This window comes from Panthera uncia, chromosome B1 (genome assembly GCF_023721935.1).
Source record: "Panthera uncia isolate 11264 chromosome B1, Puncia_PCG_1.0, whole genome shotgun sequence".
Taxonomy (NCBI): Eukaryota; Metazoa; Chordata; class Mammalia; order Carnivora; family Felidae; genus Panthera; species Panthera uncia.
The window spans coordinates 1,437,296-1,462,457 of NC_064811.1; the positions used below are offsets into that span (position 1 = coordinate 1,437,296).

At 54.9% G+C, this 25,162-nt stretch overlaps 1 protein-coding gene across 1 annotated transcript in view; it reads right to left on the reverse strand.

Moving 5' to 3' along the window:
- Positions 1-25,162, reverse strand: part of ZFYVE28 (zinc finger FYVE-type containing 28) — a 116,109-nt gene that overhangs the window by 19,845 nt on the left and 71,102 nt on the right. The window contains exons 6-8 of the mRNA XM_049630176.1: positions 24,046-24,135; positions 14,954-15,055; positions 7,367-8,665 (exon numbers count right to left, since the gene is read on the reverse strand). Of these exons, the coding sequence (XP_049486133.1) occupies positions 7,367-8,665; positions 14,954-15,055; positions 24,046-24,135 (1,491 nt within the window). The remainder of the gene's footprint in view (positions 1-7,366; positions 8,666-14,953; positions 15,056-24,045; positions 24,136-25,162) is intronic.

Sequence of the window (25,162 nt, forward strand, 5' to 3'; positions counted from 1 at the left end):
GCAGAGGCTTCCCCCAGTTAGATAGGCTGATGGCACTCGAGTGCGTAAGATGCTGAATGTCAGCAGCCCTTAAGGAAATGCAGGTTGAAACCACCATCACGATACCACTTCAGGCCATCAGAACAGCTCAAGTTACAAAGCCTGACCACACCACGGTTTGGGGATGTGTGGAGAAGCTGTACCCTCACTCCGCACGGCTTACTCTATGCCGGTTACCTTTCACTAAAGCTGGTGAAACCGGTTAGAAATACCAGACTGGGCGTCCGAACTGTGCTCACGTGTTACTGCCTCTAATGCTGTGCCTTCCTCTTGGACTAACATTACTGCTCCCCTTGTCTGACTAACCTCGCTGGGCTTTGCCATGCCTGCCCTCCCCTTCTGCTTCCCCCTGCGTCCCCTCTGTCCTTCTGGCACCTTGGCCTTTGTTGGACCTGCTGCCTGGGACACATCTCCTCCCTCCCCACCTTCCATTCAGGTCTCAGAGGATGTCACCACCCCAGGAGGCCCATCCTGATTGCTCTGACTGCTGGAGCTTCCCCAGAGCCCACCCATCACTCTCCACCTTATGCATGGATTTTATCTTCTTCCTGGCACTGGCCGATGGACAGTGGACAGTGTGGGGAGGGCGAGGAAAAGAGGAGAATGGGACCCAGGGGCGCAGCTGACGGTGGTGAAGGCGGTGGAGGCGGCAGGGTGGGAGAACGTGAGATGTCTGGGGTGCAGGGAGGCAGCCAGGCTGCAGGGAGAAGCTGTCTGGAATGAGAGGACCTTTACGGGCATGCTGGGTCAGCAGGGGGTGGAGGCCAGGACGGAGCTGTCCCGGGTGCTGATGCAGCGGTCACCCTGCAGTCACTGCCTGGAGCACAGCCGGGCTGGATGTGCTCTCTCCAGCTCCACACCCTGCTATGAGTTTGTAAGACAGACTGTGACAGCAGTGAGGCCCCACGACGAGAAGGGCATGTCCCTCCCAGGACCCCGAGGACCCAAGTGCCTCCTGTGTGCAGGCACTCTACCGCCCTCCAGGGGTTCTAGCGGCTTGGGCCTTAGTCACTGTGCATGCTGCAGGTTGCATGGTGGTGCCGGTGAGGGGCTCAGGGGACTCAGGGAGAACCCAGCCCTGACCTGCCCTCTGACCTCATGCCAGTGCTCGGCTCCAGTCCCACCCCGTGTCAGCAGAGCAGCCCCGTCATGTAACAATTGACTTGATGACAGTCATTACGCCTAATCTGTTTTTTGAGAGTCTAATTAATTCCAAGTCCTTCTCTATTTTTAAACCACTCAATCATTCCTGTTTTTCCTTCCAGGGACAGGACATGGTGGGAGGCCTCCCTGTTCTTTGCACAGTGGTGGGGACACCGGCCGCAGGGACGGATGGCAGTAGCAGCAAGGCCTGCACCCAGTGTCCAGCCCTAGAATGGCTCTGGCAGAACCAGCAGTGATGTGTGTGTCCCAATGGGGACGAAACAAGGCCTCATGGGGCAGGACCTACTGCCCAGGGTCCCACAGCTGCCAGAGAGAGGTTAGGGTCAGGCCCGGGCTCACTCTGTCACCCCGTTCCAGAGCTGGTGTTCTGCTGAGCCCCACAGAGAGCCCAGCAATGGGGCGGGTGGGGCCCAGCCAGGAAACATCTCCTCCAAGTCTCCGCTCACTGAGAGGCCAGTCAGCCCAGGTAGTGCACAGTCCTTACTGCCCCCATGCCTTGACTGGCATCCCCTTACCTTTGAAGGTGCTGGCTCAGGACTGGTTCCCGAGAGCACCCCCAACCACCCCGACTACCTGCACCAGAATCCGAGGCTATTGATATTACACAGGAAAGGGAAGCACGCCCTTCCGAGTAGTGGAGGCCAGAAGATAGCAGTAGACCTTGGACACTGATGAGGCCCCACCCAGGGCAAGGGGCTGACCCCAGGCCTGGAACGGCCGACCTGACTCCGTCTGCTGGAGGGAAAACTGATTCGGTGATGTGTGCACAAAGCACATCAGAAGAGCCAGTCCCACACCTCTGGGGAAGGTTTCCACATGATGGAGGACTCACCACTCACCACATACTCTGGGGGAGGTTTACCCTGTGCAGCCCCTGGGCTGGGCACTGGGGCAGGACCGAGGTCTGCAGGCATCCCAAACAGTTCCCACTGTATGGGGAAGAGGGTCAGTGGGGCCCTGGGGGGAAGCTGGAGCCGGCCTCCTCTCTGTAGCCACAGGCATCCCCAGGGCCCCGATGCCTCTGAGCCTGCGTCCCGACCCTGGCAAAGGGCAGAGGAGCTCAGGTGGAACCACGACAGGGCCACAGCACAGAGGAAGGCAAGGCGTTCACTGGAAAAGGAGCCAGGCAGGCAAGACTCAGGTTCAGTGAGGAGGTGATGCTGGAGGCCGGCCTCCTCCAGAGTCTGTCAGCACGGGACAGAGTCCCACCGCGGTGCCCGAGATAACCCTGCCTGGTGGTCACACCACCAGTGAAGAGTGGGAATCAGACCCAGAAACAGTGAAATCCAGTGATGTGATGGGGAGGTAAAGTCAAGACTGGAAATAGGAACAGTCAGTAACAATCCTGAACCAAGGCGGTGAGTAACAGTGGGTGAGTCACAGCGTCAGATAACAACAGCGAGTAACGAAGACACGTAACAATGACAAGTAAGACGTGGACTCACATGAAGGAACAATGTCCCGTGGCCTCTCAGCTCCTCCTCCAGATGCCATCTGAGCTGGAGACTACTGTTAGCCCATTTTGCAGATGACAAAACCAAGGCTTGAGGAGGTCAAGGTCAAGCATCCAGCCCACAGGTCCCCCCCCTCCCCTGGACCCACTCACCCACGGAATTTGCAGGTGCAGGGGAACACATCCTCCAATACCGCCACCCAAACAGGGGAGGAGGCGCCACAGGCGAGGTGTGCCAGCAGCTCCCCTCTGCAAGAAGGCGCACATGGTCCGAGCATATGTCGCCTGTTTAGAGCAGAAGCTCAGAAGCCCGTGCAAAGGACAGCCTTCCAGATTCTTATCCTTCTACCCAAAGTGACAGCCAGGGAGGCTCACTAAGTGCATGATGGAGAGGCGGGGGGCACCACCAGCCAGACTCAAATGTGGCCAAAGAACTGAATGACGCAGAGCGACCCTGCAGGGCGGGGCCGGCGACGATGGTCGCTGAGGTCCCCCTGAGCCAGACACTGGAGTAGCCCTGCCTGTGTGTCAGGATGGCCCCGGGCCCTGACAGTCACGCTCCCTCTGATGGTTAGAGACGGTCTCAGAAGACAGAACAACGGGACTTCTAAGACTGGGGTGCAGAGTTGATGGTGAAAGAGGGGATGACCACAGGACACTAGCAGGAGACGAGGACAGTGCTCCCTGACCTTGCGGGTGAGGGGGGTAGCAGGTGCACAATCAGCCAGAGGAAAAACTAACAACAAACGTGAGAACCAAAAGTTGTCTCTAGAATTTTTATAAATTTAATTACGCAAAACAAAATGGACGTCATCAACAAAGTCAAAGGGCGAGTAGCACGTTGGGTAAATCTATCCACAGTAGACACACCAGAAGGAATGTTTTCAAGTCAGTAAAAAAGACACGAAAACCCAATTGGAAAATAAGCAAAACACGTGAACAGCCACTTTGTGCACAGACAGAGGAACCACGAAACAGGTAGAAGTACGCGGGATACCGACCACCAGAGAAAAGCCACCTCCAACAGCACAGAGGGTCCCACTTCTGCTCCTCAAGGTGGGAAAACTGGGCCTGCGGCTGTGTGGGCTGGGGCAGCCCCCCACCCAGGCAGTACATCGCTGGCTTCTGGGAGGTAAGCTGACGTAAGTGATGGTAAGGCCTTTATACCTTTGCTGTGCTGACTCTACTAACAGTCGATTCTCAAGAAATAATCCAACTGGGGTGCCTGGGGGGCTCAGTCGGTTAAGCCTCTGACTCCTGATTTTGGCTCAAGTCATGATCTCACAGTTTGTGAGTTTGAGCCCTGCGTCAGGCTCTGTGCTGACAGTGTGGAGCCCACTTGGGATTCTCTCTCTCTCTCTCTCTCTCTCTCTCTCTCTCTCTCTCTCAAAATAAATAAACATTAAAAAAACAATCCAAGAGGCAGATGCAGAGCCATAAGGGAGCATGACCACAAAGCTAATTTAACATGGAAAAAATATATGGAAGTGGGAAAACAGAATAAATTAGGTATGTTCTTAGGATTCAGTAAAGTTCAACAGAAATAGTGTTTTTCAAGAGCTTTACAGAGCAATGATCACAAGATAAGATTTAGTGAGAAAAATAAAACTGCCCATGGGATTTGGGATGATTTTTATTTCTTTCTGTTTCCAAAGTTTCTACAATGAACGGGGCCATGTTTATAATAAGAAAAAAGAGAGCCCGTGTTATTTTTTAAACAAGACAGCAGGATGGAAACACTCTAGTCTAATGTCCTCAGAAAGGACAAAAACAGACTTGAAGCAGGATGAGCTTCCATGTTGTAGACAAGTGACTTATTCGGGCTTCCGCAGCATGGAAGGTTCTGGAACAGTGAGGTGAGTCTAGACAGGGAACAAGCTTTTAAAAAATGTTAACTTTTCCTTTAAAAAGCTCCTAACTTTTCCTGAAAAGGTAGGAGAGAAGAAGCCAGTAAAAAGAGAAAAGCTGAAGGACCCATGATTCTGGAACATTCTGCCCAGGATTCTGCTGAGGGCCATGTCCCACCATCCTGGCAACAGTGCTGGTGGAACGGGCCGTGGTGCGGCGGGCTGAATGTAGGGCCTGGGGGGCTGCCGCGGGGGCTTCTCCAGCTGAGACCCCAGTGCCCTGCCTTCCACCTGTCTTCTGCTTAAGCAGGAAAATCCGCTCCAGGTGTCCTCGGGGCAGGCGGACCCTCCGTCACAACTCCGTGCGCCTGGGCCAACCCTGTGTGGCTCGAAGAGGTGTGAGGCTGCACCTGTGTGACTCCCTCTCGGGACTGGGAGCTCATGAGCACAGTGCCACGCCTGCCGCTCACTCCTCCAGCCACCGGTCACCTGCAGGTCAGGACAGGCGGGAGGCTGCAGGCCACCCACATCTTCCAGGCACTCGGAGCCGAGGCAAACTCCAGCCTGTCCATCTGCAGAATGGGAGGGGTAGTCACCTGCCCCTGCATGCAAGGCCCACAGTCTCCATCGTGAAGCCTCAGGAATTTTGGTGAACTTCCTGCCTGTGTGAGGCTGGTCCTTTGTGTCTGTTCATTTTAATTGTACCCTGCTCTGTCACCTCTGTATTAGTGTTCGAGCACGTCCATGAGGTCAGCTTGTGACATGAGCGAAAGGTGCTCCTGATGTGTGCACTGCGGGTGGATTCCCGCTACAGGGGCTTGGGGGGAGGGGGGCGGGTGGGGGGGGGTCATCGCTGTCCAAGGTCCTGGCCAAGACAGGGGATTCCCGCTGTGGGGGCATGGGGGCGGGGCATCGCTGTCCAAGGTCCTGGCCCACACGCATGTCTGTCCTGATCATCCCACCAGCTGCCACATTCTTCCCTCCTCAGACCCTCTGCAGCTTCCCTGCAAGATGGGACTGTCTCTCAAGGCCACCGTGGGGCTTCTCTTCCCTTTCCTCAGCTCAGCCTCAGCGTTTGTGCTATGGTGAGTGAGGCCTTGGGAAGCTGTCTGTGAGGCAAACAAGCCGTGTCCACTGTGGGACACGTCAGGAAACCAGGAGACAGAGCGGGTGTCCACTGGCTGGACCCAGAAAGGGGGGCAGGTCAAAAGCTGAAAAATTCACGTATCCTGTCAAAGAATTCCTGATGATTTCCTATCATCCTTGCAAAAAAGTTATCCGCTTACCAATCAGCTCTGTGCCGCAGGGTCAGAGGCCCTGATGAAGAAAGCCACCCAGCGGGTTGTGACAATAACTCATTCCCTCTGGACACGGCTGAGGAAGCTGGACTTGCACCTCAAAAACAGATGTTTGCACCGTCTGTAACAGCAGGGTCTGGTGCAGCCACAAGGGGGGCCACGCGGCTGGAAGGGAAAGTGGGCACATCTCCAGAAATAAATGCAAATGACCATCTCTATGCATCTCATGTTGAATGAAATAAAATAACCTGCTGTGAGTAACACCGGGGGCACAGTCTCAAAGAAAGGAACGGTCTCGGTCTCAAGTGGGTTGGAAGCAGTCCACGCTGTGTGTGCTAACGACAAACGCACTGTTGATAAAAGTCTCAGGTGATAATGAGCGCTGGTGAGGATGTACACAAGGTGGGGCCTCACGCACGACTAGTGGGCACAGAACTGCAGACCCTCTGGAAACCAGTCGATAGCACCTCAAAAAGCTGACCACAGAGTTAGCATATGGTGCAGTGATCCTACTTCTGCATACACACCCAAGAGAAATGAAAACCTCTGACTGTACAAAAACGTGTTCACGAATCTGCAGAGCAGGACTATCCATGGCAGCAAAAAGGATCAACAACGCACATGCACATCGACGGTGACCCACAAAACGGCAGAATACTACTCAGCCACAAAAAGGAAGGCGGCACTGGCATTTGCTACAACGCTGATGAGCGAAAGGAGACACGCTCAGCGAAAGGAGACAGACTCACGTATTGTGTGATTCTGGTTCTCTGAACTGTCCAGAAGGGGCAGATCCATGGAGACACAAAGTAAATCGGGGGCTGCTTGGGGCTGGGGGAGGGGTGAGGAGTGACTGCAGACCCCACACGGAAAAGCCCAACACCACTGGGCAGACACAGCCAAAGCAGGCAGGGCCCCGGTGGGAGGACCAAGGGTGGTGATGACACAACGGCCATGTGTGAACCCAGCACCTCTCTTCTGATGCTGAGGACGCAGCAGGCACATGGGGGGTGCTGGGGCAATGCTCACTGAATCTGCTTTGTTCCGGATAAGTCCAGGGTGTGGGGAGCAAGGGAAGGGACAGCGGCCTGGAGTCAAAAGAGGTGTGGAGGTGTCAGGGTCCCGCAGACCCCCACGGGGCCTGCCTTTCCTGGTCCCCCGCCTCTACGGGGGAGCCCGGGAGGAGCCCTGGAGGCACGGCCTGAGAATATGCCCAGGGAGTCCCCAGGATCCCACCACAGCCCCAGGGGCTACACTTCCAAGGCCAGGATAGTGAGCAAAGAGAGATGGAAAGCATACTCAGAGGCGGCCACGGCCCAGTTCTCCCCAACGCGGCTCACCCAGGGCCAGGAGGGGCCACGATGACGCAAGGGGGTGGGCTGAGGCAGTCAGGCCCAGGAGGGCCTCGTACCACCTGCTTAACTGCCTGCCGTGCCGGTGTCTGACACCGGCCACCTCCCACCTCCCCTGGCACGCCTGAGAAGCTGAGGGAAGCGGGTCAGCACTTAGGGAATGAGCCCTAATGCAGACAGAGGAACCTGGCCGTGGCCAGAGATGGCTCTTACCTGGAGCCCGACAGGCGGTGAGGCTCCTGCTCGGCCTCCTCTCCCTGCTGACTTTCCAGCCTGGCTGTCGAGGGCTGCCGTGCATCCTGCGGTCCAGCCTCAGGCCCCCTTTTCGGACTGGCGGCGGCGCCCGCTCCAGGTGACCTGTCTGCTGCATCGAGCTGAGGACCTGAGGTGTGTGTCAGGCACTTGTTGGAAGTAGGGGCGTCCTCTGGGGGCAGGGGGCACGGGGCGTCCGTGGGCAACGCCTCTGGCGTAGGTCGGGCCTCCTCCTGTCTCTCGGCAGGGCCCTTGGTGCCGGCCTTGGCGGAGCCCATGTAGGAGGCGCTGATGACGCTTCCCGGGCCGCACTTGTCCCGCAGACTCTGGGCAGCGGCGTCCTCCCTGCCGCCCCCACAGCCCCCGCAGCACACGCAGGAGTTCAGGAGGCAGCTGGTGGCCGCAGCACTGAGTTTGTGGGAGCCACCGTCCATCCCCTCGGCCGCAGGCTCCGACGGGGAGACGCCCTCTCCAGAGGCTTCCGGGGCGGTGCCGGCCACGCCCACGGCCGGGGTCGACTTGGGATTGAAGATGACGGTGGCCGAGAGCTTCATGCCCCCTGTCCGGTGGGCGATCTTCTCCGCCGTCCCCGCTGCGTCCACCCCCGCCTCCCAGCCCTCCAGGTGTGGCTGTGAGTCCAGGCAGCTGCAGGAGTTGGGGCCCAGCGCCCACAGCTTGTCGTCCTGGACGTTATTGTTAGTGCTCAGGTCCCCCTCCTCTGCCTCGGCGGGCCTGCTGGCCCCTGCCTCCCCACGCCCCCTGCCCTGTCCTCTCTCCTGGGGGCCAGCACTGGCGCTGCCCGCCCACCCAGCCGGGCTGCCCGGGGCCTCTGCAGCCCCTTCCACGTCATCCATGAAGAACACCCTTCCTTCCTCCTCGTCGCCGCCCGGCCGCAGCCCTGCGCTGCCTGGGGAGGCCTCCCCGCGGGGGCTGCCCTCCGCCCCCGGCCTGTGCGTGGGGGACTGGCAGGCGCTGGGCGGGGAGAGGAGGGACGACATCTCGTCCCCGGCCCTGTGGACCATGCGGTTGAGTTGCTCTAGCTCCTGGTCGTCATACTGCATGGAGCAGGCCAGCTCCCCCTCCTGGCTTTTGGCCTTGGCTGAGAGCATTTCCTCGGCGGGGAGGGGTGAGGGAAAGGCAGGCGCCAGGGCTGGGGGCGCCTGGGCGTCTGCCCGGATGGGAAACTCCACGTCTTGGGAAATGCAGAGGTTTCTTTCCAGCGTGTGAAGCTCCTCCTCGGTCAGGGTCTGCAGCAAATCCCTAAAGGGTCAAGATAAGAACCAGGGGTGAGACTCCCAGAGGCCACACCAGCCCCGTGGCCAGGAGTGGACACAGCATCCTCGACGTCTGCATCAGCAGAGAAGCAAGGTGTCAAAGCCTTGCAACGAAATGCGCGTGGCGCACACCTCCCCCGCTACAGGACGAGGCACAGGCGTGCGGGGACCGCTCCGTGCCACGGGTCTGGACAACAGCTGTCCACATGGATGCCTGGGATGGTTTCCTTCTTAGAAGTGAGATTGGAAACAAGAGGGCCCTGGTTCTTGGGGATGTGATCATCACATTAAGAAAACCTTCTAGGAGTGAAAAAAAAAGTTGGTTTACGCATAGACTTTCATTCAGCACACGTTCTTGACAGCGGTCTCTGTGCTGGGCCCCGGGGAGACGCAGGAAGGCCCAGGCAGGTCCCTGCCCTTGGGGCTGCGCTGGAAGAGCCAGTAAGAGACAGATTTCCATGAACGTGACTGAGTTACACTAACAGCAACTACGACAAAGGAAAATGCCTGCTGGCTCGAGGGTAACAGCAGGGCACCGGGCTCAGTCTAGGGAGACTTCCTGGGGGAAGGGGCACTGAACCGGAGACCTGAAAGGGGTTAATGTAGTGGCGCTGGGGCGTGTCTAGCGCAGGCCTGCACCTTGCTCTCTGCCAGCAGGTCTGAGTCCAGGTCACACATTCCTGTCGGTCATGGAAACAGGCAGAAAAGCGTACTTCCCAGAACCGCACAGCTGTGGTGCCTCCTACACTGAGCACGCCCCTGCAGACAGCATCAGATCAAACGACGGAACACGAACCAGGCTCCCAGGCCCCCACGTGCCTTTCCAGTCACCCCCTGCCGTCGCCAGCAGCCTGACTTCTAAAGACTGACGTGGTCTCGCCTGTTTTCATTCTGCACGTAAATGGGAATCGCAGCCCACGCTCTTCAGAGGCGGGCTTCGTTTGGCAATATCGTATTTGAGTACAGCCTCCAGACGACATGCAGGTAAATTTGAATTTCGGATAAACGACAAACACTGCTAGACATATGAATATTTCTTCGGGTACGTATTCCCAAATGGGGAGCATACGGGACATCCTTGCACTAAGAAAGTGCTCACTGTTTATCTGAAATTCAAATTCAGTTGAGGGTTCTGCTGGTTTTGTCTCGCTGGATCTGGCAACCCCACCTGGTGAGGTTCTTGTGTGGTCGATGGTCTTGTCTCGTGGCCTGTAGCCTTTCGGGCTGGAAACCACCACCGCTCACCCGGGGAGCTGTTCCTGGTGGGCTCCACTCCTGGTGGGCTCTGACTGCCCCGACTCACCCTCTTGGCGAGCCTCTCTGGGGCACGCACGTGTGCATCCCTGCAGGTGCACACGACGGGGGGCATGCCTGGAGAACGCACGTGTGCATCCCTGAAGGTGCACATGGCCGTGGGGGCGGGGAAGCGTGCCCGGGGAATGCACGTGCGTGTCCCGGCAGGTGCAGACGGGGGCGGTGGGGGGAGGTGAGCGTGCACACTGGACAGCCCCCATGCCGCTCTCTGGCCTGCTCCCCGGCACTGCCATACACTCCCGGCAATTTTTCACTTTAAAGTGCTCAGCCTGCTGATGAATGAAGTAAACACCGGGGTACATGCTTGTCAGCCCTTAGGTATGAATGCTGTGAATGCTTTCAGGTCTTCTGCCCATTTTTACTTGGCTTCGCGGTCTCGTTCTTACTGATTGACAGGAGTTCTTTACTTGTTTTGGATTTGAGTTCTTTGTTGGATATATTCTCCAACTCTGGGGCCTTCCTTTTCACTCTTAATGGTACCTCCTGATGAACTACAGTTTTTAATTTCAATAAAGTTCAATAAATCACTTTTTCCTTTATGTTTAGTGCTTTTCTGTCCTGTTTAAGAAATCTGCCTACTCCACGGTCACAAAGATGTTCCTGCTCTTTTCCTCTGCGATCTTCACTGCTTTCCTTTCCACGTGTGTATCTCCCATCTATCCGGAGTTGATTCTTGTAGATGGTTGTGGTAAGGATCCAGACACGTTCTTCCTCATATGGATAGCTGCTGAGTCAGCCCATGTACTGGAAAAAAGCAAGCATTCCCACTGTTCGGCAACGTCTCCTCTGTCATAAATCCGGGAAACCTGTCTGTGTTGGTCTGTTTCTAGGCTCCATTCTGTTGATGGGGCCAGAAGCCGCTCCTGGGTCTGCACCTCCGTGAGCGTCACTAGAGCGCCATGCCAGGGAGTGTCCTTTTTTACGAAGCACACTCAGCAGAAATGCACACACATTCACAAGCATGGTCACACCAGCATTACTTGTGGAAACAACCCAAAGCCCAGCAGGAGTAGGATAGATAAATAATGTTCTTTTTCTCCAGGCATCTTCTTCTTTTTAGCTATTCTGGGCACACTGCATTTCTACCTGAATTTTAGAATTAGTTTGTCAATTTTCTGCCAAAAAAGAAGAGACAAACACCTCCGGAGATTTTGATGGAGACTTGCACTGAATTCATTTGAGAATAACGGGATATTTTCTCAATGTTAAGTTTTCCACTCCTTGAACATGGATAGCTCTCTATTTACATCTTTAACATTTTATGTAACATTTCATTAACTTTCAATGGAAGACTTAGACACCTTCAGACTTATGTTTAACTAGCTGATATTTAGTAATGTTATTGTAGATGATATTTAAATTTTTATTGTGATCAAATACATATGACATGACATTTACCATCATAACCATTTTTAAGTGACAATTCAGTGGCATCGAATACATTCACATCATAGTGCAAACATCAGTACCATCCACCCCTAGAACTCACTCATCTTGTAAAACTGAAACTCTGTCCCCATGAAACACTAACCACACGCTCTCCTCCCTGGCTCTCACCATCCTACTCTCCATCCCTCTGATTCTGACTAGTTCAGGCCCCTCATATAATTGGAATCATACACGGTTTATCTTTTTGTTACTGGCTTACTTCGCCAAGCACGCCTTCAAGGTTCATCTGTGTGGTGGCAGACGTCAGGATTTCCTTCCTTTTTAAGGCTGAATGATATTCCATTGTGTGGCTGGACTACATTTCACTTATCCACTCATCCATCAATGGACACCTAGGTTGCTTCCACTTCTTAGCTATTGTGAATAACGCCTCTGGGAACACAGGTGTATAAATATACCTTTGAGACACTACTTTCAATTCTCTTGGGTATATACCAGATGTGGAATTGCTGGATCAGGTGATAATTCTATTTTTCATTTTTTGAGGAACCTCCACACCGTTTTGCAAAGCACCTGCAGCATGCTACACTCCACCAATAGCATACAGGGTTCTAATTTCTCCGCATCCTCATCAACACGGTTATTTTGTTTTGTTGTTGTTATTTGTTTGTTTTGAGGGTAGCCAGCCTAATGGGTAGGATCTTGTGGTTTTGATTTGCACGTGCTCTGACAATGATGTCGAGCATCTATTCATGTGCTTGTTGGCCATTCATAAATCTTCTTTGGAGAAATGTTTAATTAAATCCCTTGCCCTTTTGAATTGGGTTGTTTGGTTTTTGTTGGTGGGTTTTAGGAGTTCTCTATATATTCTGTGTATTGATCCCTTTATATCCCAGATACAAAATAGGAGAATATTTTCTCCAGTCTGTGGGTTGCCTCTTTATTCTGTTGAGAGCATCTTTCGATGCACAAAGTTTTAAACTTTTCAAGTCCAATTTGTCTATTTTTTCTTTGTTGCCTATGTCTTGGTATCCTATCCAAGAAATCATTTCCAAATGCAATGCGGTAGAGCATTTGTCCAGTGTGGTCTCCTAAGAGTTTTATTATTTCAGGCCTTGCATTTATGTCCTGGATCCATTTTGAGTTCACTTTTGTATATGGTGTTACATAAGGATTCAACTTCATATGGTATGTATGCATATCTCTCTCTTGTATCAGACTAAGGAAATCCCCATTTATTCCTAATTTGCTAAGAAATGTTTTCATCATAAAGTACGTACTGACTTTTTCAAGTTCTTATTCTGTAACTTTTGAAATTTTACAAATTAATGTAGCAAAATGCTGATTTTTCAAATGTTGACAATGCTATGTATAGTTTGAACTCCACAAGACATTACAATGAGTTTTTTGTATATCCACATTTATTTATATTAATTCACAGGAAGTTCTTCAGTCTCTCTTGCATTTCCACATTTCCACCTGAAACTTCTCCTTTGCCTGAAGAACTCCAATTAGCATTTCTCTGTGGGCAGGTTGCTGACACATTTCTGCAGCACTCTGCTTTTGAATAACACCATTTCACCTTCATTGTGGAAGGATACTTCTGCTGGGTATAAAATCCTTGTTGGCAGCTAGTTTCTTTTAGCACTTTTAATACGTATCATTTCATTGCCTTCAGGCTCCCATTGTTTGTTTGTTTCTTAGGAGACAGCTGTCAATCTTACATTCTTTTCCAAGAAATAAGTGCTTTTTCTCTGGCTGTGCTTAAGACTTCTTTGTTTTCAGCAATTTTACTATGATACACCTAAGTATGTTTTGTATTTATCTTCCTTGTAGTTTTCTTGAGCCTCCAAAGTGTGTGGGCAGAGATTTCTCTTCAGTTTGGAAAAATTCTTGGCCATTTTTTCCTTTGAATATTGTTTCTGCTCATTTTGCTCTATTCTTTCCTTCTTGTTTTTTTTTTTTTTTGAAGATTTTATTTTTTTAAGTAATCTCTATACCCAATGTGGGGCTTCAACTTACGACCCTGAGATGAAGAGTCATGTGCTCCCCTGACTGAGCCAGCCAGGCGCCCCTGTTCCTTCCTTCTGATTCCAATTATGTGCATTAGAATTTTGAGCATGTTGCACATGTCTCTGATGCTCTGGACATGCCCATACCCGGTGCCTCCCCCCCGCATCTCCATGTACTGGCCCTTCCTCCATAAGACCCCCAGTCTGATCTAAGCACTCTACTCTTTCCTTCCCAGCCTCAGCATCATCCACCACCTCGCCTCCTTCTTTGTCTCTTCTCCAGTCAGACAGCCAGGGAGGGCAGCAGCCGTGCCCTGGGCCAGGGTCACATTCTGCCCAGAGTGCTCAAGACTGGGCTGGGCACAAGGGAAGCAACAGCAGGCCATCTATCAGATGAGCTACAGCCTAGACCAAGCACCCCATCACAGGCTGTGCTTCACCCACCCCCAGGGCCAATGACTCTCCGAGGCCCATCCTGCTGGGTCATTCTCCACCGTCCGGATTCACAGCACTTTTGGCTCCTCATGGGGGAAAGGGAAGCTTGGCACCAGTAAAGGAAAGCCAGCCCCAGGCCGCTCTGGGCTAAATAGTCCTGTCAGACCCAGGAAGGCTGCAGCAGGAGCCCATAGGGTCATCAGCTCCACCAAAGGCATGGAAGGGGGCCTCCAGGGACTGGAGCCATAAGATCCCAGTAAGAAAGACCTCAGAGTCCAAGACCGCAGGGCTAGGGAGGTGATCAGAGGACACGTGCTCACTGCCATCCCTCAAGGAGGCCACAGCTGGGTGCTTCAGCTCAGAGGGGCCACCCCAGGGAGGGCTCCCCACCCATCTGAAGTTTGGGTTTGGGGGGGTCTCCCAAGATGGAGGGGGCTGGCTTGAGGCTTGTTGCTGCTGAAGGCTAAGGGGAGCCCCTTACAGCAGAGAGCAGTCACCCACCCCAAGTGCCACCAAGCCCACAGGACAGCACGCATGGGGCCAAGGGCACCAACACCACCTGGCCCTGTTGCCTGGGACCACTGGGGGAGCCAGATAAGCCACAGCAGGGGAGGGGCACGGGGTGCTTGAATGAGCTGGGCCCTTCACCCCTACACTGTGGAAGAAACAAATGAGAGCCCTCGGACAAATACCATTCTCCACCTGGGCCCGAGCCTCAGCCTGGAGGCTGGCCTGGGGGGACAGCCCTCCCCTGCAGGTTGTGTGGCCCTGGGGGCACCCACACCACCTCAGTTTCCCCGGGCTCTCCATCTCTCAAGGCCCAGTGCCAGAGCCCCGAGCCAGGGCGGCTGCTGTCATGTTATTGGCATTTTTTACCAAAGGTCATAGTGTTACTGGCCAGGAACAAAGAGCCTGGTTGTGTGGGGAGAGAAAGGTATGGGGTTTTGCGAGGGGACTGTAAACATTATAAACCAATAACTCGAGACAAAGACCAAGGTTCTGGCACCTCTGACTTCACAGAAGAGGACTTCCATCCCCGAGGAAAGGAGGGCTCAGGGGCAACCATGGACTCCCCTCCCCCACTGCCCCTCCCCCACCCTCCCGAAGCACCTCCCCCCCTCCACCTTATTTTCCGCAGCAACGTGTGGAAGGGCCGGAACAGCTCAGACATGTCTTCTGCCTTGCGGTCCAAGTTCAGAGGTCCGTCCGCGTAGACCACGAGGCCACTGTATTCAAGACAAAAGCCAGCATGGCGTGAGGCCCTGCAGCCCCCTCAGTCAGCCCCCTGGGTGAGCCCAGACCACAGCCAGGGGCTCTGAGACCACACGTTTCTCTTGTGACTGAATCTTAAATAAGTTTAGAAAAAAAGCATTGAAGATTACTCAGACTTTATCATCTTCAGAAACTGATTAGCTGATGTTCACTTGAGGGATCATAAAAGAATCATAGAAACATATCTGTTCACATCACTGCTGCAATCAGACAAATCAGCGTCAAGATTTGTTACTAAAACTACCTCCTTGAAAATGGAAACATTGGATTTGTGTTTATATTGAGCACAAATGCAAGGGTCATGAGAATCACAGATAAACCATCCACCCACAGCCCTGGCCAGAGCAAGCAGACCCCTGAGCCTCAGGGGGGGCCTGTCAGGGGTCCCTGGGGGGCAGGATGCGCATCTCAAGGACCCTTGGCACAAAGGGGGTGAGACATCTCACAAATGTGGCATCCAGGCTGCCCACCTAGCCTCCCACGGGACTCCCAGACTCTGACCTCACTCTCCCCCATCCACACTCTGAAGTCCAGAGCGTCCTGACTGAGTCTTTCCAACTCACTGACCACAGCTGTCCGGCCTCCCGGACCCACACCCGCTGGGACAATCCAATCCTGGCCACTACCTGCCCTGCCCGACCCGAACCCTGTGAGCCCCCTCCCCCCACAGTGATCTGTGTGCTTCGTGGCTCCCCCAACTACACCCACGCTGTCCCCAAGCCCACCTTTCCCTTCGAGGTCTGGTTCACGCTCCATTGCCTGCCAAGACCAGAGACAGCCTCCTGTCACCCCCAGGCAGGACGGACCCTCTCTCCCCCCTACCAGCGGCCCGTTTGCCATCTGACTCTGCACAGATGCCCCTCCAGGTAGCCCCCTTGCCACAGGCGGCACCACACCCATCTCGTCATAGGCTGCACGGCCCTGCCCAGCTCCCAGCGTGCCCCATTTCCCTTGTCCAAGGGCAGACCCATCTCTGGAGGACCCTCCTCTCAGTGCCTCCTCTCGGGGCTCCCGGGACCAGCCAACTCAGGCCTTGGCACATGGCGGGTGCCCAGGGAGCAAGCACCCACAACCCCAGCAGCTGCTCCTTGCTTCCTCGTCAGAGCACAGGTGAGGGAGGATTTGTCTGCCTAAACAGAGAACTGTCTGCATGTTTCTGCAAATGAACAGAATCTCATCGCTGCATCGGGGTCAGGTCATCAGCACTCAACACAAGGTCCTCATTAGCTCAGGAACGCTTCCAATTCAGTGAGAAAGACTGATGAAACTGAATGGACTATTCTTCCCTTAGAAAGGTTAGACTCATGTGCAAAAAGAAAGATTCGAAAGTCACAGGAAAACATGGGTTGTGCCTCTCCCTAGGGCAGCAGGAGGGTCAGGGCTGCCAGAAGCGTGAGGGTGGGCAGCAGAGGATGCCCCATCCAGGCTTCTGTTCCTTCCGGTATGTTCTATGGGTCTTAACGCGAGCTGACAGTGTTCAGGGGACATCTTCCCCACACAGAACCTTGACTTCATGGGTGAATCGGTGATCTCAGCACAAAGGCAGGAAAGGGGCAGAAAGGGGTGGGTTTGGTGAATCCCCGTCCAGGCTTCCTGGCCACCTGGTCTTTCAGAAAGCAGTGAAAGGGGCCGGGAGGGACTCTGACTCCCCTCCTGGGTTCCAGGGAGGACACTGACTGCCCCATCAGTCCGTGAGAACCAGGCCCAGGGCTGACCGCGGGTGGTCTGGAGCCTCAGAAATGAACTCGTTACGTAGGAGGGCTCCAGGTGCCGTGCCATCACAGTCCACGCAGGCCCATGCTGCGCCACCACCTAGGGGCAGGGCAGCCCCCACAGCTGAGCCTGGCAGAGGTGGAGGGGAGGGGCCCGCTGAGCGCTGCGAGGGGCTGTCAGTGAGCAGGGGAGGACACCCAGCATAAGAGGAAAGCTGGGCTCTTTCCTTAGGCCACCTTTACCTGTCTTCATAATGTCCTTTGATGCACAAAAGATTTTAGCTTTGATGGAGATCAACTTACTACTTTTTTCATTTGCCACTTCTTTTCATGTCAAATCTAAGATTGGCCAAACCTGGAAATATGAAGATTTACCTCCTATATTAGAGTTCTCCAGAGAAACAGACCCAGTAGGGTGTGTGTGTGTGTGTGTGTGTGTGTGTGTGCGTGCGTGTGTGTACGGAGGGAGAGTTTGGTTAGTTGGCTTTTTTTTTTTTGAGAGAGAGTTATTTCTTAAAATAACTGGTTCACACAATTATGGATGGTGGCCACATCCAAAATCTGCAGAGTGAGTGCGCAGGCTAGAGACCCAGAGACTCAGGGAAGAGTTGATACTGAGGTTTGAATCTGAACACAGTCTGGAGGTAGAATTCCCTCTCACTTGGGGAACTAGGTCTGTTTTCTCTTAAGGCCCTCAACTGACTGGATGAGGCCCACCCACATTATGAAGGGTAAACTCCATTACTCTGGATCCACTGATTTATTAATCTCATCTTAAAAATACCTTCCAGCAACATCTAAACTGGAATTTGACCAAATATCTGGGTACTGTGGCCTAGGCAAGTTGACACACAAAATTAATCATCACAGGGTCCAACTTTGTTCTTATGTGTGTGGCTATCCAGTTATCCCAGCATCATTTGTTGAAGATACTAACAAATTCCTTCCTCACTGAATGGTCTTGGCACCTTTGTCAAAAACCAGTTGGCTATAGATATTTGGGTTATTTTGTTGTCTTGGTTTTATTCCATTGGTCTATCCTTATGACAGTACCACACTTGTGATTAATAGGACTTTGTAGTAAGTTCTGAAGTCAAGACATATGAACTCTCCAACTTTGTTTTTCTTTTTCAATATTGTTTGGACTATTCACGAGCCATTGTGGTTCCATATGAATTTGAGGTTCTTTTCTATTTCCACTAAAAAAAAAAAAAAGGGCCAATGTCGTCTTTATAGGAAATGTATTGAATCTATATACAACTTTGGGGAGCACCGCCATCTTAACTGGAGTAAGTGCTCAGTCCATGAACATGGGCTATCTTTTCATTTAATTAGGTCTTTAATTTTTTTCACAAAAAATTGTGTTTTGTAGTTTTCAGTGTACATGTTTTCCACTTCCTTGGTTAAATTTATTCCTGGGTATTTTTCTCTTTTGGATGTTGCTGGAAATCTCTCCTTTAAAATACTATTTAATTACATGCGATGAAATATTATTCAGTCTTAAAAAGGCATGAAGTTCCCACCTGCCACACGGATGAACCATGAAAATATTATGCTAAGTAAAATAAGCCAGACACAAAAGGAAAATACTGCATGATTCTATTTATATGAAGTCCTTAGAATAGTCAAATTCACCGAGGAAGAAAGTAGAATAGAGGTTACCAGGGGCTGGGGGAGGGGCTGGGGAGCTAGTGTTTAACGGAAACAGTCTCAGATGAGAAGGAGAGGACAGTGGCAAGACAGGGTGAACGTACTTAATGCCACTGAGGGTTAACGTGGGGGCACCTGCGGGGCTCAGTCGGTTAGGTGTCTGACTCTTGATTTTGGCTCAGGTCACCATCTCATGGTTTGTGGGTTCGAGCCCTGTGTTGGGCTCTGTGTTGAAGCCTGCTTGGGATCCTCTTTCTCTCTGCCCCTCCCCGGCTTGTGCACGTGTGCATGTGCTCTCTCTTTCTTAAAATAAATAAATAAACATTAAAACAAAGATTTAAGTGGTAAATCTTATATTATGCATATTTTACCACAATAAAAAAATTAACATTTATTGCTTTGATTTCTGTTTACAAAAGTCATACCTATCATGCTAAGAAATTTTGTTAAGCAGAGACATACTATTTGGTATGATTTTTTTGTACTCAGCACACTGGGGATGTTTTTCCATGGCTTTTGGGATTTTTCACTAATGTTACTTAAGTGGCTGGAGTATAGTTTTTAAACAATCCCTTAACTCTACATACCCACGCACTCGAATTTTCACGATTAAAAATAACCTTCAGTAAAAATCTTTGTAAACACATATTGTGCCCTGTCCGGTCAATGCAACAAAATTCGGAGAAAGTTCTACGGCTACATGCCAAGCACTAGGGACTCTGAGTGGAAAGGCAGTGAGCACTCCTCACGTACAGCTGCCAGGCTAGTGGGGAGGCACAGACCCCATTTACATGAGATACCCCAGATGGGCAAATCTACAGACACAGGAACAGATCTGTGGTTTCCTGGGGCTGGAGGGGGGGTGGGGCGTAGGGGGTGGAGGGGACAGCTAAGGGGTAAGGGGTATGTATCTGTTTGGGGTGATGAATATGTTCTGGAATTAATGGTGACGGTTGCCCAATTCTGTACATTTACTAAAAAACATTGAATTGTACACTTAAAGTGGGTGAACTGTGTGGTATGTGCATTATATCTAACGTATTTTAAAAATAAGCGATCTAGGGTAAATATGTAACCTTGCCGGAGGCAGTGAACACCTATATGAGGAAGGGCTGCAGGTGAGGCAGGTTGCGTGGAGACTGGGAAGGGGCTGGGTAGGGGGCTGTCACTGGTGGGGAAGCAGGTAGGCAAAGGGACCAAAGGAAGGGGGGCCAGAGCCTCCCAGGGCAGGGGCTTCTGGTGGTAGGACCACAGGATGGAATGTGGGTGGGAGGGGTGGCAAAATGAGAGAGGGGAAGGGATGGGGCTGCCTATAGCTGAGGGGGGGAGGGGGGGGGGGGGGGGAGGGGGGAAGAGGGGAGGGGAGTGGAAGAGGGGAGGGAGGCACAGAACTGGCCCCATTGCAGGAGGGGGAGTGTGAGGCAGGACGGGGAGTGGGTTGCAGGGGTGGAGCAGGAGCAAGGCCTGGGCTCTGGGTTCTGGGCAGTTCAGCCTGGGATGCAGCTTCGGGAGAGGGCGGCCCACTCGGAGTGGGGGCAACTGCAGAGGCTGGAGCTGAGGCCAGGCCAGGCCAGCAGCCAAGACCGGCAGGTGAAGCGGGCCTTGCAGGCAGGCCCAGGTAAGCAGGTCCACCCTGATGGGGCCAGTCACCCGGGCACAGAACCTGGAGACTGTTGGTTTCCTTATTCGTGTAAACCAACTCCAAGTGTTTTCAGATAAACCGTCGGGAGTGAAACTAGTCTGTCACAGTCAGAACCACGTGGAGACTCACTTTCCCCCGGGACATGTAGCTGAGTGAGGGAGGACCAGGTCCAGGGTGCCAGGGAAATGGGGGAGCTTGGGCCCAGGGTCCGGGGCTGGTACCTGAGCTGGCCGTGGACACCCTCTACCTGGGCCGGACTGGCCTCCTCCTGAACCTCCAGGCCCCCACATAGCCCTCTCTCAGACCTCAGTTTACCGCCTCTGCCTCAGGCACCTGCCCAGCGGTCACAAGGCAGAGGGCCGGGCTGGCTTGGGTTGTGCCTCTGACCTGTGACGGGCCAGAGAGACCACCTCAGAGGATGTGTAGCTCCTGGGAGAGCTCAGAGCAGGGCGTCTTCTCAACCTGGTGGGAAGAGGCTGGACGTAGGGCGAGGGGGACAGAGTGGCAGAGAGGCTACGCTCCCAGATTCCACTCTGTCCTCAGGGGATCCCACCAACCCACATCACAGACGTGACCCTAGAAGGCTGTCATTCCAGGAGTGTTGGCTTTACCGCCAACCAAGTGTCTACGGGTCACCCTTCTCCCTTCAGCCAGAGGTCTTCCTGCCTCTGGCGCTTTGCACATGCTGCCTGCCCCCAGTCCACCACCTGCCAGGCTCCCATCCTGACTCCCGGAGCTCTGCTCCAGAACCCAGGGAGCCTCTCCCCCATGCTACCAGCTCTTGTCCACTCCAGAGGGTCCTGCTCCAAGCCCCCTACCCCACCCCAGCATCCAGAACACTCCACAGCAACTGCTCGTTTCACCTACCCGTGCACTCCCCACGGGCAGAATAGTGTCCCTGGGGACAAGCACAGGGTCAGGTACACAGCAGGTGCTCCACACGTGCTCGCTGGGCAAATACAGACACAGCAAGGCCCAGGCCCCACCCCGTGCAGCTGTGATGCTGCCTGTCTGGCCCAGAGCAGCCACCAAGGACAGTGAGGAAGGAGAGAGGGAGCATCAGGCACCTGGGGAGGTGACCCTGAAGGGGGCGGCTCCGGGAACAGCTTCCTCCAGGAAGGAAGGAGGATTTCGGCCACGGCCAGGCAGCCTGGGTCTGAGGCTGTAACCCCTGCCTCTGCTCGAGGGCTGGCGAGGTTCTGAGGTGGACGGGGGTGGCTGTAGTGAGGCCACCCTCCTGGCCAAGCCGAGCCGAGCCCCTCTGCTCCCCATGCTCTGCGCTTGGGGCCCCTGCATCAGCTCCCACTTCTGGCCGGCCTGGCCTGCACCTGCTCTCCCTTCAATCCAACTACAAAGCTGCCTCCCTTCACTGTGACTTGGAGCCCCCTCATTTCTGGGGACTTCTGAGGGAACTCCACACGGGGCTGCCAGGGGGGACGACAGGGCAAGGGCCCAGCCCACGGGGCCCTCACTCTCCCTCCCAGGACGAGGGACAGAGAAGGAACAGAAGCGCAGATGTGTGCGGGGCAGCCGTGGTCTGCAAACAGGGTGCAGTGATGCCAGTCAGGGAGAGGTGGCCTCAGGTGGCCACTCAGTGACAATAGAAAGGCCCGAGACCATGGTCCTGTGGTCACCGGGCCTGGGCCAATGCTGACAGGTAGGCTGGTAAAGGGCTGAACAGACCCACTCGGCAGGCTTCAGGGTGAGAACCCGGAAGCCATGCGCTCAGGCTGTCTGATGCCTCACCTTATCCTAAACCGGGGTTTATTTTAAAACCGCCTAAGAGAGTCTGGTGCTCCCATGAGGCTTAGAACAGGCAAGTCCGTCCTGACCCGAGATGCAGGGTGCTGCCCGGCCCCCGGGGTGCTGTACGGGGCTCCTCCCTGCAGGGCAGCTCGTCAGAGCAGGCCGGTCAGTGCGCACCTGCGCCGGCCTTTGTGCGCTGTGAGGCAGCTCCGAAGGAGAGGCAGCCTGGGAACCCCATCGCGCGGCCACAGACCCCACGAGGGGGCTCCGTGGTGGGGGCACCTGATGCTGAGCTTCGAGGCACTCGCCAAGGAATTTAGGAAAGGACCAGGGCCAAGCCAGGGACTGGGAGCTTCCCGCAAAGCGGCGTGTGAACCACAGAGGAAGGGCAAAGCCGGCTCTCACGGGAAGGGCTGCAGACCCTAGCGCCCCCCGCCCCATAAACATTAAGGCCCCGGCTCGAAGCAGCGTTTTCTTCTACACGTTTGGCCACAGAGAACCATTGCCTAGAAAGCAAACGATGTAACAAAATCACATGGCCCCGTCCGAGGGGACGCTCCAGGACATGTCAGGCCAGACCACGTGAGTTGGTCCACTGGGGACGTCTGTCCTCTGCCTCCTCCAGCTTCGGGGGGAGGGAGAGTCCCGGAGCCCAGCAATTGAGGCGACTGTGACATGTTGCCCCTCTGGTGTGATGGGACCCACTCCTGTTTTCCCTGATTAGGACACCGTCTCCTGGGGACAAGGACAACAGAAGGAGGCACCAGGCCCAAGGGGTTCTGGCAAACTGAGACCCCCAGGGAAGCCGGCTCTGAGGACACAGCCAGGCCAGGGAGACTGAGGCCAGGCGGCCGCCCCCTTGCCCCACCCAGGAAAGTGAGGTGTCCAGAGGGCGCTGCTCAGGGTTCCCTGGGGTCCTGGGAAGTGACAGCCGCTCGCCCTGGCCCGTCTCCCAGCCTTTCCTCAGCTGAGCCTCTGCTCATCTCTGGGGTCTCAGGGCAGCAGCAGGTGCTTCTGGGCCAGCCCAGGGCGGGGTCTGCCCGCAGCTCCCACACTTCCGCACGGCACACCACGAGTCCCGCCCCCTGTGGGCCAGGGAAGCCCCTCTGGCCCAGAAGCTGGCCCCATCCTGCGGCACCGCCACTGCCCTCCCTGCTCCTGCCACCGCACCCCCATTTCCCAAGGAGGGGATTCTGTGCCTGGACCAGTCCTGGCCTCCGCGTCACCCCACACTCCCCCAGGGCGGCTTTCGCTGACGATCACATCCACAATAGGCATGTGCCCCGAGGACTCCCGTCCTCTCTGCCCAGCTGCACGCCTGCACACCAGCTGCCCACCGGGCCCCTCCCTAACTTCCAGGTCCACAGAGACCCCCGTGGCCCATTGCCCTCCTCCTCCCTCTGTGACCGCCCTCCCCCTGCCCCCTCACCTGGCAGGAGAGAAGGGCAGTCCCTGTGTGGGAGTCGGGGTGTGGCTGAACAGCAGTGGACCAAGCCCACAACACCTGGGCTCTGACCTTGGCTCGGGGAAGCTCTGGGCACCCAGCAAGTGATCGAGCACTTCCTGCCTTGGCATACTTAGGGCCCAACCGTGTGCTGCCTGGCGTCTCTGAGCCCACCAGACCCCAAAGGCCCAAGCCTGAGCTCCCCTGCTCTGGCCACTCATCTCCCCCACCCCCCCAGCAGGAAAGGCTCCCGCCCAGGCACGCCCCCGCCCCGTGGCCAGACCAGCTGCTCCCACCTCCTCTTCACCTGACAGCTGTCATTTCACCTCCACGCCAGCCTTGAATGGCTCGGGTAACCCCGTCACACCTGCCCACGGGAGCCAGGGGCGTCCCACCCTCTCGTTACGCGCAGCCTCCCCCCACGGCCCGAGCTGGGCGCTCTGCTTCTGCGGGCACCCCACGTGGCTCCATGCGGTGTGCGGGGTGCTCCTCCCCTGGGCTGTGAGTCCAGCGACTGTCCACGTCACCTGTCCAGCCGGGTGTTGGGTGTCCAGCCATCTCGCACTATCTAGGGTGGGGGGTCCCCCCCTCACCCTCAGAACACTGGTGAGGGGTGCCAGCAGGCCTGCGTGGTGCTGAGCAGGCGGCTGACAGCCAGCGTTGGGGGTGTAAGTGCCAGAAGGGGCCCAGTCCTCCACAGTCCTGCCCGGCTTCTGCACGGCGGCTGCCCCGGGCCGGGGGAGCACTCACCACACGATGGCCAACCTGGGGATGGTGAACATGAGGGCCGGTTCATAGTCGTCAATCATGTCCTGGGTCAGGTACCCGAAGTCCAGGGCCCTGGCCGAGGGGCAGAGAGCAAGAAAGCAAGAAGGGTGAGGCCTGCCCGCCCACACCCACCGCGGCCCCGGCCACCCTCACCTGCGCCTGTGCTCAGCAGACAGCCAGGAAGGTGACACTGGACACCGTGGGCCCTCACACGCACACGGGGCCACTGCTGGAAACCGCTGCACTCCAGAAGGCCCGAGCAGGCCTGGTGCTTCCCTCTCCCCACTTTTCTCCTGCCTGCCTCGCCTCCGGGACGGAGGGTGCTGGGAGGGGAAGGGGCGCTTGCTGAGGGGGGCCCACGGGCAGCGACGGCGTCCAGCCAACCAAATGGCTCGAGCGGCAAGAACAAACAGGGAACAAAAACACTGCCCCAGATGACCTGACGCTTCCCCGAGGAAACTGCCCTCCCGGATTTATCCGCACTCCCCAGGCCAACGCAGCGGCTCTCTCTCTCTGCTCAGTGAGCTGGCGCCTGCTGGCACCACGGAGGGAGGCTCCGAGTAAAAGGAACTTTACGCCATCGTGTTTTTCAGCAGCTTGAAGTGTCTTTCACATACATCCAACAGCGAATAACACGTCTTTAATTATGATGTGACATTAGGCAATTTCAAAACTTACCTAATACCACACAGCACTAGCTAAACAGGAGAAACATTCTAGACTAAACTTTAGTCTCAAAGTCTGACTTCAATTACTGCCCAAAGCACGACAAGACTGCTGATGATTCGCTCCACAGAGCCTTGTTCGGGAGCTCCATCCTGGCCTGTGGAGATGAGGAAATGAGAAGGGAAGAAGAGGGAGGGGGTGAGGCTGTAAGGAAGTGAGATGAAGACTGAGCAGGAGAGGAAGGTGAAGAGGTGAGGAGGTGAGGAGGGTAGGGAGGTGAGGGAGGGAGTGGGGAGTGAGGAGGGTGAGGAGGTTTGGAGGTTGGAGGTGAGGAAGGGAGGAAGGTGAGAAAGGCATGGAGGTGTGGAAGTGAGGCTGGAAGAGGTGAGGAAGATGGGAAGATAAGCAGGTGTGCAGGGTAAGGGGATGAGGA